This window comes from Mustela erminea, chromosome 9, assembly GCF_009829155.1.
Source record: "Mustela erminea isolate mMusErm1 chromosome 9, mMusErm1.Pri, whole genome shotgun sequence".
NCBI lineage: Eukaryota > Metazoa > Chordata > Mammalia > Carnivora > Mustelidae > Mustela > Mustela erminea.
In genome coordinates this window covers 87,705,719-87,723,670 of record NC_045622.1, presented here as the reverse complement: position 1 = coordinate 87,723,670, position 17,952 = coordinate 87,705,719, and the positions used below count along the sequence as shown (strand labels likewise).

The window sequence follows — 17,952 nt, the reverse complement described above, 5'->3', positions numbered from 1 at the left end:
TCTCCTCTCCCGGGGCCACCGCATTGTCATTTGACTACCCTGGGTTGTTGGTCGTTATGTGAAATGCCTGTGTTGACCTGATCGCCAGCCTGCCCCCATTGGATTGTCCCCAGGAAGAGTGGGCAGGCCCCTTGCAGACTGCCCATTGCCGCATCCCCCGCTCCAAGAGAAGGGCGTTCAACATAGTGGGAGCTGCCCCCCAGCCCCCCACATTCGGTGGGTAGTTGAGCAGATGCAGAAGCCAATGTGACAGTGCCCCGGTGACGGGGAATCTGCCGCGGCACAGCTCTTCCCCACTTTACAGCCTCAATATTCAACACAAACAGCCAAGTCCTGCTTTGCATTTCCCAGGATTCCTCAGTCAGCTTGGGTCACACCCCGTTAAATGCTCTTACTAATTACCCTTCCATCTCAGGTCAACTCGGCTCCGGCCATCCTGGGAAAATCTGTGCAGAGAGTAACAGAGTGTAGACTGATGTCTCCTTCTGCCAAACAAAATCGGAGGGGAGTGTACCGAGAGAGTCCATGCGTCGCGGTAAGCATCCCCTCCGGGTCAAACGCTCAGGGAGAGCCCGAGCTGGCTTTAGAAGATGACTGCCCTTCCCAGACTTAGTTCGGTGTTTTCCACGCTCCTCAGACAGCCTGCTGGTCCAGGAAATGACTTGCCAATCCAGCTGCGGATGGCAAACAAAACCAGGGGATGCTGGCTGAGGTAAGGCTGCTGCCGAATTCTGGAGTGGAGGCGACAGGAAGAGGGACATGGAGGCAGGAAAAGCTGGCCGAGGGCATGAGGACAGGACGCACCAGGAGCCAGGGGACCGCGGCGCTTGCAGATCCTGTCAAGCCACACAGCACGGGGACAGAGTGACGTGTACAAAATGATGTTTATTGAATCTATTTTGGAAACGGACAACATGAAACGTTTTTGGGTTGTGAGCTCACCCAGAGCTCGGAGTCGTGATAGCTTCCTGTCATTAAAACGCAGCCCCTAGGAGATCCTAGCTTATCTCACAGAGGGAGAAAAAGAGCTTACAAACACTACAGCTGTCACCCTCGCCACAGCTCTGATGGCTAAAATGCCCATAAACATCAACAACATTTTTTTCCGTAGAGTCTAAAATAGGCGCTGCACGGTATCGGGCAGGACATCAAAGGTGAAATCGTCAACTGGCTGACCGTCAACAGCCATTGAGTGTACTGGGGCTATACCGGCCCTCCGGATCTCCACCCAATAGCTCACGTTTAACCCACGACTGCTGTTCTCCTAAAGGAGACACCCAAGGCATTTAAAAGCATATATATCATTAATGTTGTAAACTAAAAAAGCAAACCCAGGCGTGATTAATGACTTTGCCTGGATCAATAAATACCAGTCCCCAGTGCTAAGTGTACCAGTAAGGACAGACACCACCAGTCAAAGAAACCATCACGCTGTTACTCACGGATGTTCTAGATCACTAATGCACGTTAGTCAATTTGTGGACCTCACCCAACGCAGACACAGAGATGATTTTTTTTCGTTTGAAATTCTCCAAAGATCTCCCTGGGGCATTTCTCTTCCACATTCTCTTAGAAGAATAAAAATGAGACAACCTTTTAAACAAACTTTCCAAAGTACAAGCCATCCAAAGCATGACTCTGGTCCTAGTCCAGATCTTCGCCCAGAAGGGATGTGCCGTCAAGGCTCAGATAGGCCGAGAAGGCCTCGTTCCCTGCCGGCGGCTCACACTGGCCTCGTCCGTGCCCAGCCACCTCCTGCCATATTGGAAGCCAAGCTAGCTCATGCCTCATTAACGGTTTCTAAAGACTAACAGGACACCTAGAAGGTACCAGAAGGATTCAGGAGAGCCTTCTCTTTTTTTCTGGAGCTGTTACCAGGGGGGGCCAACAAATACAGGCAAATACAGAGAACAGTGGTTCCAGGTGGACAAAGAGCCCAGACCTGGAGAGAGCAGCGTCGAGGACTCAGCACAGCACCAAAGCCTGCTGCCCCACACAGCACGTTCAGAGCTCAGATATTAAAAATTCCAGGCACTTCTTCAATCATAGGGAATGAACATCTTTCTAAAAGGTCCTGCCCACATCTCCCTCATCTTCCCCTGCTCTACAGCACTGAGACATTCCCTCTGCTCCAGGCAACCTGAGGCTCCCCACCTCGGTGCTGTAGACCGTGACGCTCACAAACACAGGCCACTCTGGATTCAAGTCCGGCTGCTTCCAGCGCTCCGCAGCTGATCAGCCCCAACCACTACCCAGCCTGCACCCTGAGCCACTTCCAGGCTCTAACTCTCCCTAACGGGGGAGTTGTTTATCTTCTAGTTTGAAGACAAACCCGCTTGGAAATGAGCAGGGCAAGATCTTACGTGCAAATATTTGCAAACTATTTTTTTTTTTTTTTGAAACGATGCACATTTAAAAAATTCAAGTCAAATCCAGGAACAGACTACTTGGTTGGCATCCACTGGCCCCACACCTCACAGCAGGAAAATGGTCAGTTTCTGAAATGAGAGAGGAACAAAGGCACCAGCTACTCCACTAGGGAGGTTAGTTCTTTGTGCTTGGGAGGAGGCTGGAGAGGAGAGTGCTGAGGCTTCATCAAAGAGGGGGTTTCTCTAGCCTTGTGGCCCCCTGGGAGCAAAAGCCAAAGGCGGCATATAGGATCTGGATACAGGTGAGAAGGACCCTCACCCGCCGGGGTCAGCTCTTCCCAGGAATTCCGAAAGTGTAATAAAGAAGGCGCGTTCCCAGCGTCCTGTTTGGCAGGAGCTGCTGTCTGCTCTCACCCTGCGCAGAACAGGGGAGGAGAGGTACCACTCTAGAAGCCCCGCGTCACCAGCCCCTACAGGGGAGCTCCGCAGGCCAGCGCACCCTTGCCAGCTTCGTGGGCGGCTCATCCGACCTCCCACTGTCATCATGCCCAGGGGCCCTGGGCGATATGGTCGGGAGCAGCCGACGGCACTAATCTGGCGGAAGAGCCCAGAGGGGAGTATCCGGAGTCAAGCAAGCAGAAAGAAAGCCTCAGGCAGTTGGGTCTGTGTGGCTGCAAAGAAGGGGTCACAGTCATGAACATGGAGAGGTTCATGACCGGGGCACTTGGACTTGGCCTCCAGGAGGAGCCCCTTGGTGAGCCCCCCTCCCCACTGACCCCGGGGATGGAGCTGTTCTCATGCCAGTGGCAGGCCGGAGCTGGGAAGTCCTGGGCCTGGGCGTTCAACCGAGGGAAGCACAGTTCAGCTCGGAGTCCTCCTGGCTGCCCGCGGTCCCCTGCTCCAGGCCGTCGGGGCTGTCGGTGATGTTGGGCTCGCTGGAGCACTGTCGGTGCGGGGGCGAGAAGCTGGCCGGCAGGAGCAGGCACTGGTCTTCCCCGCCAGGCTCTTCACCCAGGCCCGAGTGCATCATGGTGGCCATCGCCAGCAGCTGGATGTCCGAGTGGGCATTGGCCACAGTGTGCCGCCGCACGCTGCCGCACTTCTCCAGGTAGGCCTCCCCCTCCTGCTCCGTCAGCGGGGTCAGAGCTGTCTCGTTCAGGGGCCGGCTGAGGGCGGTCGTCGGGCAGGCGTAGCTCAGGACCGCGACCTTGGGCCGGATCCTGGAGTGGCGTCTGGCTGCAAGAGACAAACCGGCAAAGGCTGTCACTGGGGAGGGGTGACGAGTGCAAAACCGGCGCCTCTGTTTGGGGGAAGAGGGAGGTGGTGGCTCCACGTCCAGGAACAGGTTGAGGTACAGACCTTCTGGAAGGCCGGGGAGAAGCCCGACATGCTATTCTTTTTTTTTTTTTTTTTAAAGATTTTATTTATTTATTTGACAGAGAGAGAGAGATGACAAGCAGGCAGAGAGGCAGGCAGAGAGAGAGAGGGGGAAGCAGGCTCCCCGCCGAGCAGAGAGCCCAATGCGGGCTCAATCCCAGGACCCTGAGATCATGACCTGAGCTGAAGGCAGCGGCTTAATCCACTGAGCCACCCAGACGCCCCCCGACATGCTGTTCTTGCAGCAATGCCTGCGCCTGCTGGACGCGCCCCCAACTCCCACTCCCGCCAGAGCAGGGGGCCCAGAGGGCTTTCCAGGGTGCCTCCCATTCTAGGGCGTCTCCCCTCTTTCTCAGCTGCCACCCGAGCTTCCCTGCATTCGCCCTATGTTTCCTTTCGGCCAGTCTCCTCTAAAGGCCTGGGCACTGGCCGGACCAGCTTCTAGAAGACACCCTCTGGCTCTGTTCAGAAGGAAGTAGGGGGCTCTCGGGTGACAGCGATGACTTAGCCCCTGAAGCCCAAATCCAGCTAAGAGGACCTCGGCTATCAAAGCGAGGGCCATGGGACATCCTGACTGGGGACCACACGCTCCTCCCACCAGGTCAAGGGGCCGACACCAGTGTTCTGTTCCAGTGATCCGCAATTCCAGCAGCCTTTGGCAGCACCAAGGAACGGGCGAGGCTTCACAGATGGCCCTGTGGAGGCGGACCCCAAAGGGGAGGCCTGGCCACGAATTAATGCAAAACCGCCGCTGCCTGCATGCCCCCCACAATCCAGAAGCTGCCTTGCTATGCACTCATCTTTTGACTGAGCCTTTTGACTCCTAAAAATGGAGCTCAAGTCATCATATGCTATTAGCCCCACTTTACAGATGAGAACACGGAGTATCAGAGGGGTGATCATTGACCTACGTGCACACAGCGAGGCTGCAGAATGGCTGGGAGTGAGGTGAGGTCTCACTGCAGACCCTGCTCTTCCCAGAGACCCCCAGGAAGCAGGTGTGAGGATCTCCAGGGAAGGGCGAGCCAAGTGGATGGGGTTCCGAGGCAGGACAAAGCGGATCCACGTGTCGGGGAGGACATACCCTGGAGCTGAGCCTTCCATACGTGAAACCCCCAGAAGGGGGAGGGACAGCCACTTTGAGCCCCGGGAGCAGCCTGAGCCAGGTCTGAGCCAGAGGCGCCATCCGGCCACAGGCTGGCTGGAACATGGAAGACCCGCACAAGCAGGAGGGCCCTTGAAAGCCAGATGGAAGCTTCTGTGATCAGAGAAGCCGTGGGGGCCGGGGAAGCCTGGAGGCTGCGCTCCAGAAAGATGCACTTGGCAGGAGCGACACTGGGTTGGAGCCCGCGAGGCCGGAAGTGAGGAAAGCCGGGGCAACAACAAGCCTACATCCCCTCAGTCTCGGGGCAGTTACCTCCTATGCTCCTTAAGAGGCACCGCCCCTCTTCCCCCACATCGGCACTGCCTCTGTCAGGGGCCGGCTGGAGGACCCCAGGGAGACAGGGGACTGAGAATGGAGGCCTGAGGACCAAGTGGGTTCCCTTCAACCTTCCTCCTACCAGTGCACACTCCCCCCCAGCCATCCAGCTGCCTACCCCATCTCATCTGCCCTGGCTTTCCACGGCTTCCATGTCCCTGAGACGCCCCAAAGAAACCCATCCCTTTCTCAGCAGGCAGCAGGGCAGAAGCGTGATGGGGTGGTGTTCCTGCACATAGACAGGATCCCAGGGGAAGACCTGGATTCTAGAGGGAGAGGAAACCGTGCAGCTCAGAGACTGTCCTTGGGGACACGCAGTCCACTCTGCTTTAGTTCACTCTTGGCTCTTGCCGTGGATCTGCAGGGCCCAGACATAGAGTCGTCCCTTCCAGAGCTCACACTCCTAGATGGGCGTGTCCGTCTGCAAGGCTCTCGGTGGCTCCTGTTTTATATGTCCACATTCAGTGAAGACAGGTTGAAATCCTAAGCCTTAGGACTGAGTCACCAAGTCTGCTGGCTCTGAGCCCCAAGGGAGCCGACAGGTAATAATAATTACTTCTCAAAACCAAAGAATGGTATGTAGAGTGTTCCCATCCATTTTCTCACTGCTGAGTCTCCCTTTGAAACACCTGGGCTACTCTCACTCTTCCCATTGTTCAGATGAGGAAGACTGAGGCTCTGCCCAACTCTCATAGGCTCTGAACAGCAGTGCCCAGATCTTCCCCACAGGATGCTACTGCGTCTCAGGGCTCTGCTGCTGCCCTCAGAAGAGGCACTCCTCTCTGACGCCATGAACAGCAGACACTGTCCCCTAGGAGGTGCCAAACAAGAGGCTGGTATTGGCCGGAAGAGGCTGGGTCAGTGGCTCTTCTCTTTGGGGAAGAACTAATAGGAGATGAAATGGCAAGGAGCAACCGAGAAGGAAGAATCTATGTCAAGCACTGGCCGAGGTTCTCTTGGGAGCACAGGTGCTCATACCCTCAACGTTTCTATAATGTTCCCACAGTGTTACAATAACCATGTATTACATTTATGATCACAAAAATCAATAACTATAAGACAGAGGCACCAGAAGAGTAGAAAGAAGCCAGGATCCCATTAACGAACCATCCTTAAAAAAAAAAATGCTCTTGAAAACAATTCGTTTGTCTCCTGCCAGCTGTTAGAAGCAAACACCTAGGACTGGCAGTTGCAAAATCTACTGTGGCCCAAACCCTCAACCAGCTGGGCTGGAGACTGGGCTAGACCATTCTGTGAGCTCACACGCAGATGCAGGAAGACGAAAGAGCAGGAGCTAAGGCTGGGCCGGGGACACAGGGTAAGGTGAGGGCCTGGGGGACAGACAGTGGACACACACAGCATCTCTGGAGGAAATGACCATTTGTTTGATGATTTCTGGGGGCCCCAGTCCAGCAGAATGAGCCAGGAAAGGTGTTTCAGCCGGTTGCCTGGTCATTACCCATCTCTCTCTCTCTCTCCTGCTGTTATCCCAGAAGCCCAAAGTCCTCACAGGTTTAACAGGGAGCAAAAACAAGAGGCCACTTCAGCTGCTGCTGAGAGAGCTAAAGCCACAGTGAGGGGCAGCTCCCCGGGGACACCTGCTCCCTTCTTCAACAGAAACTCTGAACTGTGATGTGCAAAACCCTGCGGTCACTGCTGAGAGGGAGAAATGTGAACCTGCCCTGGGGCCTGCCACAGGGGCCTGAGCCCAGTGCGCGTGCGTGAATGTGTGTGCCCGTGTGCGGTGAGGGATCGGGTCCTGGCAGCCGTCACTAGCTGAGCATCTACTGTGGGCGGGGTACTGTATCACAAAAGGAGATGCTTCATTGACATGCTTGTCTTCTGACCGTTTTGCAGAAAAGGAACCTGAAGTCAAGATGCTGAATGACTTTGCAGCCTGTTAGTGATAGAAGCAGGGTTCAAGCTGAGGGCTCACGGCGGAGCCCCCGCTTGTGCCCGCTGGGAAGCCTGCACACGAGTAACTGTTTGGACAAGGTCAATGAGTAAGGAACTACCGAAACACTCTACTGTACACCTGGAATTAATGCAATACCGTACGGGACCCGTAAGGGAATTAAAAACAGACACAGTCAACCAATGGCAGGGCAGAGGTAAAGGCAGGAGCTCGCTGGGAAGTCAGGAGAAGTCCTGAAGAGGAGTCATTTCTGAGGGGCGGGTTCCAGGCTGGCAGACGGACAGAACCCAGACATTCACTCACTCGCTCCCTCAGAGCCGAGAGCCGTGCTAGGGGCTGGGGTCCGAAGGGTTACACATGCTCTCTGCTCCCAGCGAGCTGACAGTCTGTGGGGGAGCCTGACAGGTCATCAGGCAGGACCACACAGCATGGCAAGGGCCAGGATGTGGTCTGGGCTCCCAGGGAGAGGCACAATCTCTCCTCTGGAGTGATTCCAAGGAGGCCAGGCCACCCTCTAGCCAGTGCCCGTAAGCCAGCCGGTATCAGCTCCGAAGGCCCTAGAGATAGGGCACCTTCTTCCTTCTCTGTGCTCAGCCCTCTGCTGCTCAGAGACTCAAGTAATCATACCAGGCCACACAGCAGAAGCCCAGCCCTTGTGGTTTCAAGGCCAAGTTCCTTCTGTGGCCGGCCCCACCTCTCTCCGTGAGGCTCTTCCCTGTTCATGACTCACAGGAGTGGCCTGGGACTCTTCTGCCTTCTGAGGGGAATGTTTTGGTTCCCAGGACTGGGTGTGGGCAGACCAGAGACCGCAGGGGCCGCTGGGCTGTGCGGAGTCCCCTGGGCAGACAGTGTTTCCTCGATAAGCTCCCACCAGACTCCAGAGTCAACCTCAGACAAGCAAGTCAGCTGCGTCCCCAGTGGGGTCAGGCCACACACTGGGCTGGGAGCGGAGACCGCTACCCACACCGGGGCTGCCCCCACCTTCCCGGCCTTCTTGTCTGTACCGGGGAGAGCCAGCCAGGCCCTGCCACTCAGAGAAGGAAATCTCCCTTAAAGAGACCGATTAAGCTGTGGACAGCCCCTGGGGGCTGAAACGTGTCCTTTCCTTGCAGGGGTGCCCTTCGAGCTGGGCGAGGAGCTGGGCCCCGCCCACTCAGCCAGCACCCACCTCCAGCCCTCCTCCTGGCTTTCACACGGGGTGGGGCCTGGGGGAGCCTTTATTCCTTCCTCACTCCCCAGGCGCCCCGCGGAGCTCCGGGCTTTCATCCCCCTGAACCGGAGCGGGCAACGGCAGCTCCTTTCAAAGCCCCGGAGAAGCAGAGCCTGGATGAGGCGGTCCTCAGTGCCTCTGAGGGGCCCCCGGTTCCCAGGCCTTTGATCTCCAGGGCGCGCAGGAGCGGCCGCCACAATGTGGGTGTTGTGACTTCCGCACGCCAAAGCCCACCGTGGGCGTCTCTCTCCGGGCCCCGGGCCCCGGGCACCTGGAAGCCCACGAAAGCCTACTTGTCCCGAGGAGAAGTTACAGTATCTTGAGGACGAGGGCCCTCCCCCTGGAGACATAACGGAGGAGAAGATCAGTGGCAGGCCAGAGCTTCTGCGGGGGAGAAACACAGCACGCTGAGTGCTCCTGAGTGTTTGCTCCGAGGGCCCCGGAAGCAGCCAGGCCAGCCGCCTGGAAACTCTGGGAACTGGAAAAGTAGGATGTGGGCCTGGTCTCTGACAAATTTTTATTTAGTTATTTTTTAAAGTGTGCACCCTTCCTCCTCACCACCTCCCCACTGCCCTGGGAAGGTGACTGCTTTGGAGGAGAACCGTACATCATACTGTTGCTCCAACATGACTTCAACATGACTCCAATGTGACTTCCCCCACCCCCCCCAAGCCTTGCACGTTCAGGGAGTGACCTTCACAAACCCATCGGCCTTGCTCACAACAAGAGAGCCTTTCCAAGCATCCTCATGGAGTCAAACAGGCCTGGGCAGGTGCCCCTCCAAGTCCCCCGGGAATCCCTTCTCAGGAGCTTTCTTTCCAAGTGGGAGCCTGAGGTCAGCACAGCAGCCACCCCTCAGCAGGCTGTACAAGGAAGACAAGCACCTGGGCGGCACCTGCAGCATGACAGGCATCTGGTAAGTGGTGGCTTCTGAGATGAGCCCTCCAGCTGTCTCGGACCATGCCCAGCCCCGATGGACCCTGAGTCGACCACGGCAAACCCTTCCTGGGGCTTTACACTCCGGCTGGACAGAGGTCATGGTCTCCATTCTACTGAGGGGAAAACTGAGGCTCAGGGAGCCCTCACTTTATCTGGCAAAGGGGTGTCCTCAACAGGGAAGGGCTCCACCGTCACCATTTTAGCTGTTTGGTATGCAGAGGTTCAGGGTGAAAGGTCTGGCCCCAGAACCCTTCTGGGCTGGGGAACCCCCTCAGCTGTCCCTCGGTAAAAATCACCATCAGCTTCTAGAAACTGACAGGAGTAGGCAGGGGTGAGGTTGAAGCACGTAGGAGAGCTGCTCAAGTGCCACCAATGTGGGGCTTTGAAATCCCAGCTCCAACAGCCATGCGACCTTAATCCTCATTTGTCTCACCTGCAAAATGGGTACACTGGGGCCCACTCTGTGGTAGGGTAGCCAGCCCACCCGACAGAGGGCCTGCCCAAGAGGTAGTCTGTGGCCGAGCCTTCCCCAAACACAGGTCACTTTGTAACTCTGAAGGTCTTTCAGTTCCTCAAAGGCTCCAACCTCCTGTTCCCTACTCCCCCTCCCCCAGAGCCCTCCCAAAGATCTTTCCCTTTGCCTGGGACAACTGAGTAAATGGGGAAGGCAGATTAACTCAAACTCATCCTACAGGACACATCTCAGGTATCACTTCCTTTGGGGGGCCTCCCCTGATCTCCCAGTCCAGGTGAAGGGCCCCTTGGCTGATGAGCTTCCCCCCACCCCCAAGAGTCCCTGTACACAGATGAATCATTGTTTGTGATCTATTGTTTGTGACTTCCCCCCTGGACTGTGCACGCCACAGGGCAGTGACGGGTCAGTCTGAGTCACGGGTATACCCGCAGCACCACACCTCACACGGCACCTGGGGGAGGGCCTCAGGACACATTTGCTACAATAATAATAAAACAATCAAAAAGAGTCTCTTTCTTCCCCTTCTGCCCTTCCTGAGACAATAGCCCAGACATGAGGACCGTCCTTGGTATAAGAAAACCTTAGGCCTTTATCATTTGCCCAAAGTATGTATTATTCTGAGTTTAACTGGAAAGCCAAAAGCATCCCTTCTTAGAGTAAGTACTCCTGAACAAACTTCCAAATCTATCCTTAATCCTGGCTCTAGGCCCAGCTGATGGCCAGGTTCCTGCCACGACCTAGTTCACCGGCTGTATCCTGATATCTGCCCGATTCCTCCGGCCATAGACAGGTTAGGGTTAGGGCTGAGTCGAAGCCAGAAGGTGGGCTCCAGGGAGGGCAGAGAAACGCGGCAGCCTGCTCATGGCTGGGGAGGCGGGGGGACAGTCTTCCTTCAGCTGGCACTGTCACGCTGGCTTGCACCAGCTCCTGGGTGGAATGAGCTGGAGGATCATTCCACCAGCTCAAGAGGAAGGGGTGGGGGGGGGGGGAGAAGAAGCCGGCAGGAAGGCTGGGGCCAGCACCCCAGATGTGTGGTGTCTCCAGAGACACATGAAGGGGCCAGGAAACCTGAGAGCCAGCCCCGCTTTTCCTGCAGTAGTGAGGCCCAGGGAGAGGCAGAACCTCGCTGGACACAGTTCCTCTGCCCTTTCCTTTGAAGCTCGGCTACAGTTCCACAGAATCCAGGAGAGCGGGGCAAAAGATTCCAATTTCAGGGAATCCCTTGGCGCCTCTGCACCTCTGTGTAGGTGCTGGTCTCCCCTGCCTGGGGTACAACTGCCTGTCACCCACCTAAATAGATAAGTTTTTGAGCGCCTACTATATGTGAGCCAGCATTAAAGTTGCTGCAGATAGGAAAATTCCTGCATTTGGGGGGCTCTCGTTTCAAAAGGTAACTGAAGAATGTGTCTTGTGATAAGCCTAGTATAGGGCTATTTCTGCATCTGGACTGCAGTTTCACAGAGAGAAGGAGCAGATGCCATCCACCTCTAGATTCTCCAGGGTGCCGAGTGCAGGGCCTGACACGAATGCTGGCTTTAGAGCCACCAACAGGACTTGCCCCCCCATCGAGGAGCGCCTTTCCTTGGCATGTAGGCCTTGGCAGTACCTACAGACAAGGAGCGGGGAACAGCAGTCCCATTTCATCAGGCCGAACACAAAACGAGCTGTTTTCCCATCTCAAGCTGCTTTCAAGGGAAAATCCACTACCGGTGGTTTTTCCACTCAAGTGTGTGGGGGGGATGCATGCAACCAGGCAGTTTCTGGTTATCACGTACGGGAAAATGAACACCGCAGGCACGCAAAAAAAGATCGAAGCCACCGATCAAAGATGCAGATCAGACAAGCAAGACCACAGAGGCACAGCATCCGTCCCCCGGGAGGGATGGTGAGGCGGGGAGGTTACCGCAACACAGGACAGTGGGAAACACAAGTGATTATTAACACGCGCAGATCGGCCTGGACCCAGAGCAGCAGCAAAGAGCTTGCGACACCGTCCAGGCTCAGGAAGACATCGCTGGCAGCTCTCAACGGGGATCCCCACGACCCAAGAGCCTCGCCCCTTACCCGCCATGTACGTGGGACCCGAGACGCCGCGGTCCTCACTGATGCCCAGGAAGGGAGACACCACTTGCTTCACCAGTTCCTCCAGCTGCAAATAACCCTCACTGGGGCCTGTGGGCTCATGAACACTCTGGAAATAAACAGCCGAGAGAAACAAAGGTCAGTCAAAAGCAGCCAGGGCCAGCGGGCACCCAGCCAGCAAATCCTGATTGCCCTCAGGCTACACTGGAAGCGGAGACACCAGTAGGCAGCATCCTCGTGGCTGGAATGAAGGAATCCGAGGCCCGAAGCCTGAGTCACGTGCCACAGGTCACAGTGATGAGAACTGTGCCCCCACGGCATCTCCTCCCACCGGGTCCCAGCCACGCAGGGCAGACCGGGACACGCCAGCTCAGGGCTGAGGTCTGACGGGTCCCGACCACAGGACCCCACCCCACTCTCAACAGCAGCTGCTTCACGCTCGGCAGGCACTTTGCACAAGCACTTTACATGGACCAAAGCACAGAGGTCTCTCAACAATGCAAGAAGCCAGATGCCCCCATCATCCCCCTTCTGCAGACGAGAAAGTGAAGACCCAGAAGGCTCGTGTAACCCAGGACTGGAATGCAGGCTGCTTTGGCTCTGAGCCCCTCTTACCGCTACTTGTTAAAGAGGCTAGAAAATAACGGGGAATAGAATCTAGCATCAAGATGAAGAGTCGGTTCAAAAGCCCAACAGGACAGGTGTCCTCAGGGCTAAGCCTGGGCAAACACCAACTAACACCAATGACCATGGTCAAAAACAAAAAAGGGAGACCAAAAGTGACCCAGGTTCTCCAGAAGACCCGCAGACTCTTAGGGAATCCAGTTTCTCTCTGGAAAGGACTCTAGAAGCCTTGCTGGGTATCGAGGAGTTGGAGGGGAGCAGAGCTGTGCTCAGCCCAACCGGATGTCCCACCGAAGTCTCACATCGGAAGGGAGGGTACATGACCTTCACTTAAAGAGTAAGAACCCCCCCACCGTGCTGGAGTTTGGGGGGATGGGAGGAAAAGATGGTGGTGGGAGGCTGAAGCCAGAAGAGCCCGTCCCACAAGCTGGGGGTGGCTGCGGGAGGCGGAGGCTCCCTTGGATGCCAGCTGACTTGACCCATGTCAGCTCCTTCCCCCAGGGACAGGGAGGGCTGGGGGCGGTGGAAGGGAGGGGGGTTGGCTTCAGGAAACACAAACAGGCTAGGGAAGGGGGTTACAGGGCAGAAGACTCAGGGACAGGAGGGGGGTCAGAAGGGAGGACATGCAGAAAAAACAGGCCGCAGTGAAGGCTGCCCAGCGCTGCACGGGGGTTGGGGGGGGGGACAGGCAGGAGGGTTTTCATGGCCCCTGGGCTCTGACACCTGGCCCTCGGCCTGGGCTGATGCCCTGGAAAATCCAGCAGTGCAAATGAAGGGGGAAAGCACTTCAGCCAGGAAGGGACTCCTCCAGGCCACAGAAGGGAGAAGGGAACCTTCCTCGGGCTCCCTGGAAACCACTCAGGACTCAAACCGGGGCAGTTGCAGCCCCAAAACCACCTGGACTGGTGTTCAGAGCTGAGGAGACTTTTCTGTTTCCTTCAATTTTTTTTCCTCCTTGATATTTCTCCTCTGCCTCATCGCCCCAAGCCTTCTCTCGACTCAACAAGAGAGGGACAGTGGAGAAAGGGGAAGAGACAAGAGGTGGGGCGAAAATGGGTAACCCGCGCATGGTTTGGAGCCGGACAGTTTTCTCCCAGGGCAGCCGCGGACAACCCGACTTGCACACAGCCCTCAGCCCGGCCGCCAGGCTGGCCCAGCGCAAAATGAAAACGTGGGTGGGGTTCCTCGTGCAAAAATTACTAGGCATTTCAAGACGGCGATGGGAGAGAGTAAACCCAGCATGGGACCCTGCTTGGCAGGGGACCCCGGGTGACTGCACGGGTGCCCCTCGGAAGGCACTGTCCCAGGATGATCTCAGGACCTGGCGGCACCTGCCAGGAGGAACCAGAGCCCAGGCTCAGCCTCTCCCTGGGGGGCAGCCTGGGGACAGAAGCGTGCCACCCAGAGAGAAGGGGACTTGGCAGCCCCTTGCATGTGTTGGGGAGGGAGGGGCTTGTTCCGGGACATCTGGAAGAGCAGTGGAAAAGGGACACCTAAAGGCCTGGGGAATGGCTCTTTTCGCTGTATGAGGGTCAGGCAAGGAGAAATCAGCTCCAGATCTCGTGGCACTGGGGCAAGCAGGGGCCTGGGGAGAGAAGGGAGCAATTCTAATGACTGGGGCTCCAATTTCCTGCAGTGGGCATAGTTCCAGGGCATTCAGACCCAGCAGCTGCTGTCCTGCTGCTCAGGAAGATAGACCTGGACGGGGCAAGGATCCGTATTCGTCCCTGTCACATTCCCAGCTCTGGGCTGTACAGTTTCCAGAGTGAGGAAGAACAAGAGCCAGGACTCGTCCCACGAGACCCTCCGGGAAACAGTGCCAAATGACCAGAATGACAGTGGACCATCTTAGAAGCTTCTGCGGTCTCTCCCAGGGCTCTAGGCACTGTAGGAGGGAGGCCGTGGTATCTGAACAAGGCCGGATGGTTCGATAGAAAGACCAAGGGCTGAGGGGAGAGGGAGACCTGACCCCATGCCTGCTGTAGGGCAGTGGGGTCACCGCCAGCCTGAGAAAGGGTGACACCGACTGCCCCAGGGAGCAGCTCAGACCCAACGTTGTGATGTTTGAACTTGTTACAGAGATGGAGGCACCGGAGCCATCTTTTGCAGGAGGTGGGGGTCCCTGACCACATCTCTGTTTTGTGGGAATTATGCACCCCCACCCATAGGATTGGGCTCCCTGAGGCCGTATTTATATACTTGACTGAAGGTCACAGCTGACTGGCAAAGGAGAGTTGGGTAGCTGGGGCTAGACCAATCCAGTGCCTTCCCCTGAGTGCACACAGCTCTGAATCCTACGACTTCTGGCTGAGGAACCTTGGACCAGCACATATGACCTGGGTTCCTGTTTCTTCACCTGGGAAATGGAAATAGCAACACCGACTACCTACAGGGTAATCCTCTGGATGATCTGATTCAGAACACACCACACAAAGTCCCGGGCCTGCACCCGGTACGTAGCTCATCTTCCTACAGTTGATATAGAATGGGGAGGAAGAGGCAACCATGTGGGTCATTTCTCAGTGGAAACACGTGAGCTGCGTGTGTGATGCCAAGTTTGGCCACGTGCAAACCGAGGAAGTGCACACAAGTCTGCAGAGGGAGGGGGAGAGACAGACACTCTGTCCAAGAGACACCTGGCAGGGTCTTCCCGGCGTCGGAGAGACAGGGAAAGACCAGCAGGTGGCGACAGTCTGGCAGCTTTGGGGTCTGCCGTGGTCCAGCTTCCGCCTGTAGACTTGGGACGCCCACCTGCCCCTAGAGAACCTTCCAGTGACTATAGTCTGGCTCCACTCACCTGCAGGGGGCGCTTGCTGTCACGTGCTCCTTGTGGCTCACGGGTGAGGAGGGGGAGCATGTCAGCTGGTTCTCTGGCGCCTCCCCCACCTCACCCCCCACCGCCAAGCCACATCCCCCCACAGCTGGGATCCCAGCACGGAGCACAGCCTTACAGATGCAGCAAATGAACACACGCACTAAGGAACAGGAATAATGACACTCTAGCATAAGAGCTGAGCTAAGGTGCCCAGGTCACCCAGTCCCATCCCCGTGCCATAGGGTCTCTTCCTAACCCAGTCCGGTGGCCATGTTCCCAGGGGGCCTCACCCACCTGCAGGATGAGCAGCATCTGGACGATGGACGGGGGCGGCGGGGACCGGGCCAGCAGCAGCACATCCCCCAGCTTCACCTTCAGCAGCACCAGGTCACGGAAGCCCAGCAGGGAGATCTGACGGATGGTCAGCTCCTGGCCCTGGAGAGGAGAGAGGGGGCAGCACTGGGAGGTGAGAGCCAGCTGGACAGGCCTCCAACACAGGGTCCAGGATGCCCAGTATGAACAGAACACCAGCATGGGACAAGACGAGGTATGCACAGAACTTGGGAAGCGGGGGGGAGGGGGGATGCTGCCAAAGAGTCAAAGACTTGGCCCTGGTCCTCCCCAAGGAAAGCTTCATGTACAGTAAGGCGTGACTTGACCTGCCTGAGTGACTCAAGATGATACAAGACACAGAAATGGGGACCATGTTGTCATGAGTTTGGCGGGGGGAGGGGCGGTCAGGGAGGAGGAAGAGAGAGGAAGATGGGGGAAACGAGAGAAAAGATCCACACCCCACCCCACCCCTTCCAGGCTGCTTCCTCAACTCTGTTCAGTACGTGAGCACTTAGCCTGCACCAGGCCAAGAAGGAAAACACACAGACGAGTCTGACCACGCAGGGTGTGGGTGGGGGCTGGAAATAACCAATAATCCTAAGAGCTGACAATTTCCTAAGCTCCAGGGGCTAGGCAGGACTTTCAATATTTTAGATGGAACTAACACGATTAATCCCCACCCTTCACGATAGGCACTGGTATAAAACCTACTTCACACACGAAACCTCTTGAGCCCAGAGTTATGGTTCTAGCCCCAGGGTAGAGCCGGATCTCAAAACTTAACTCTTTGATTTTAGGGCTCCCGAAGTTTCTCAAAGCAGGAAGAGAAAAGAGGGTCTCTCTCCTAGACTCCCCTCTGCGCGTATACACACAGCACACACCACAAAATGGGGGCTGTTCTTGGCGGAGCCGAGGAGATCGGAAGGGACCTGCGAAGCAGGATGTCACTTTTCATCCCTTTTCTAGCATCTACATTTCTAGAACTCCTCAGGGTTTCCCAGAAACACACAGAGTGCTTTGGTCTTCCCTGCATCCCTTCCTCTTTGCCCGCTTCTGTCCCCAGACATACACACAAGCGCCCCTGGCACGTTCCAGGCTTGGGTCAAACACCCCTTCTTTGACGGCCTTGCCCACATGTCTCCAATGGCAGCGGTGCTCCCCCCAACTTTGCCTTTTCCAAGGCAATGCAGTCCACACTGACCTCTGACCTCATAACTATCGGTACCCTCGCTCCCTCTCCCAAGTTCCTTTCACTTTCTAAGGTAGGAAAATGAAGGCAAGCTGCCACATCCTTGAACACAGTAGGTCTTCAAAACTCCGTCTGTCCACAGAGGAACTAGGTCTGACACAGACACCTACACAGACAGGGGCTCTAAGGAGGATCGAGCTGACCTGACAGACATCTGGGTGTGTTACTATCAGCAATGAGGACCCCTAACTCCAGGCCTCTCAAGGTGGGGGCGTCTGGGTCAGCAGCAGCACTTGGGAAACTGTGTGGGGGACAGGGGGTGGACAGGGGCAAGTCAACTATCACTGGAGCTTGTAATTTTCCAGGAGAAGCAGCTGGTAACATCCCAGACCCACACAACCGGGATCCTGCCTGGATATATGTCAGCGAGGGCCCTTCTTGGCCATCCCGTGACCGCACCAAGGCCACGCCCACTCAGATGTCACACTCACATTCTAACCACATCCAGATACCCACACCCTGGAATTCCGTGCTCCTGGGGTCCTAAGACAGACACTCAGGTGTACACACCCCCTCCAGTAGAGTTGCCAAATAAAACGGAGAATGTCCAGTTGAATGTGAATAATTTTTTAGTAGAAGTATGTGCTAGATTTTGCGTTATTCATTGTTTATCTGAAATTCAAATTTAACTTATTATCCTATAATATTGCTTGCTAACTCTGGCCACACTATCTCCCAGGTTGGTCTTCTTAGGACCCAACGCAGGCCTAGGCGTGACCACTACCAGGAGGGGAGACGTCTGTGGGGATCGGAGCTTAAATGACCCCATACACGCTCCAAACCCTCTCAGAGGGGCACAGGACGGAGCTGAGGAGGGGATGAAGAGACCATTGAGGTAACGGTCAGAACTCTTCTGGAACTACTCGCGGCAGGCCAGAAATGGGATACGGACTCTGTAGGCATAACCTCCCAATTTTTAGATATTGATATATATTTAACAGAATTCCAAGTTCCCATACAACACCATCCAGAGCAAGAAAAGCCTGTGGGCCCTTATGTCCAGCACACGTCACTGCCAAGGGCTGTGCTGCTGCGGGGCCCCACACCCTCCCTTCAACAAAGCCCCCATGAGATCTGCACCTTC

General features: G+C 56.1%; 1 protein-coding gene across 10 annotated transcripts in view; it reads right to left on the bottom strand.

The window, feature by feature from the left end:
* Positions 1-865: 865 nt before the first annotated feature.
* The window catches only part of PRR5L (proline rich 5 like), a 144,811-nt gene continuing 127,724 nt past the window's right edge, over positions 866-17,952 (bottom strand). For 9 of the 10 annotated variants that reach the window (XM_032356596.1, XM_032356598.1, XM_032356591.1 and 6 more), the window contains 3 exons: positions 15,581-15,721; positions 11,830-11,956; positions 866-3,605 (listed from right to left, as the gene is read on the bottom strand). In XM_032356596.1, coding sequence (XP_032212487.1) covers positions 3,211-3,605; positions 11,830-11,956; positions 15,581-15,721 — 663 coding nt within the window. In that variant the 3' untranslated portion in view covers positions 866-3,210. The remainder of the gene's footprint in view (positions 3,606-11,829; positions 11,957-15,580; positions 15,722-17,952) is intronic. The other variant, XM_032356599.1, reaches the window with a different exon arrangement.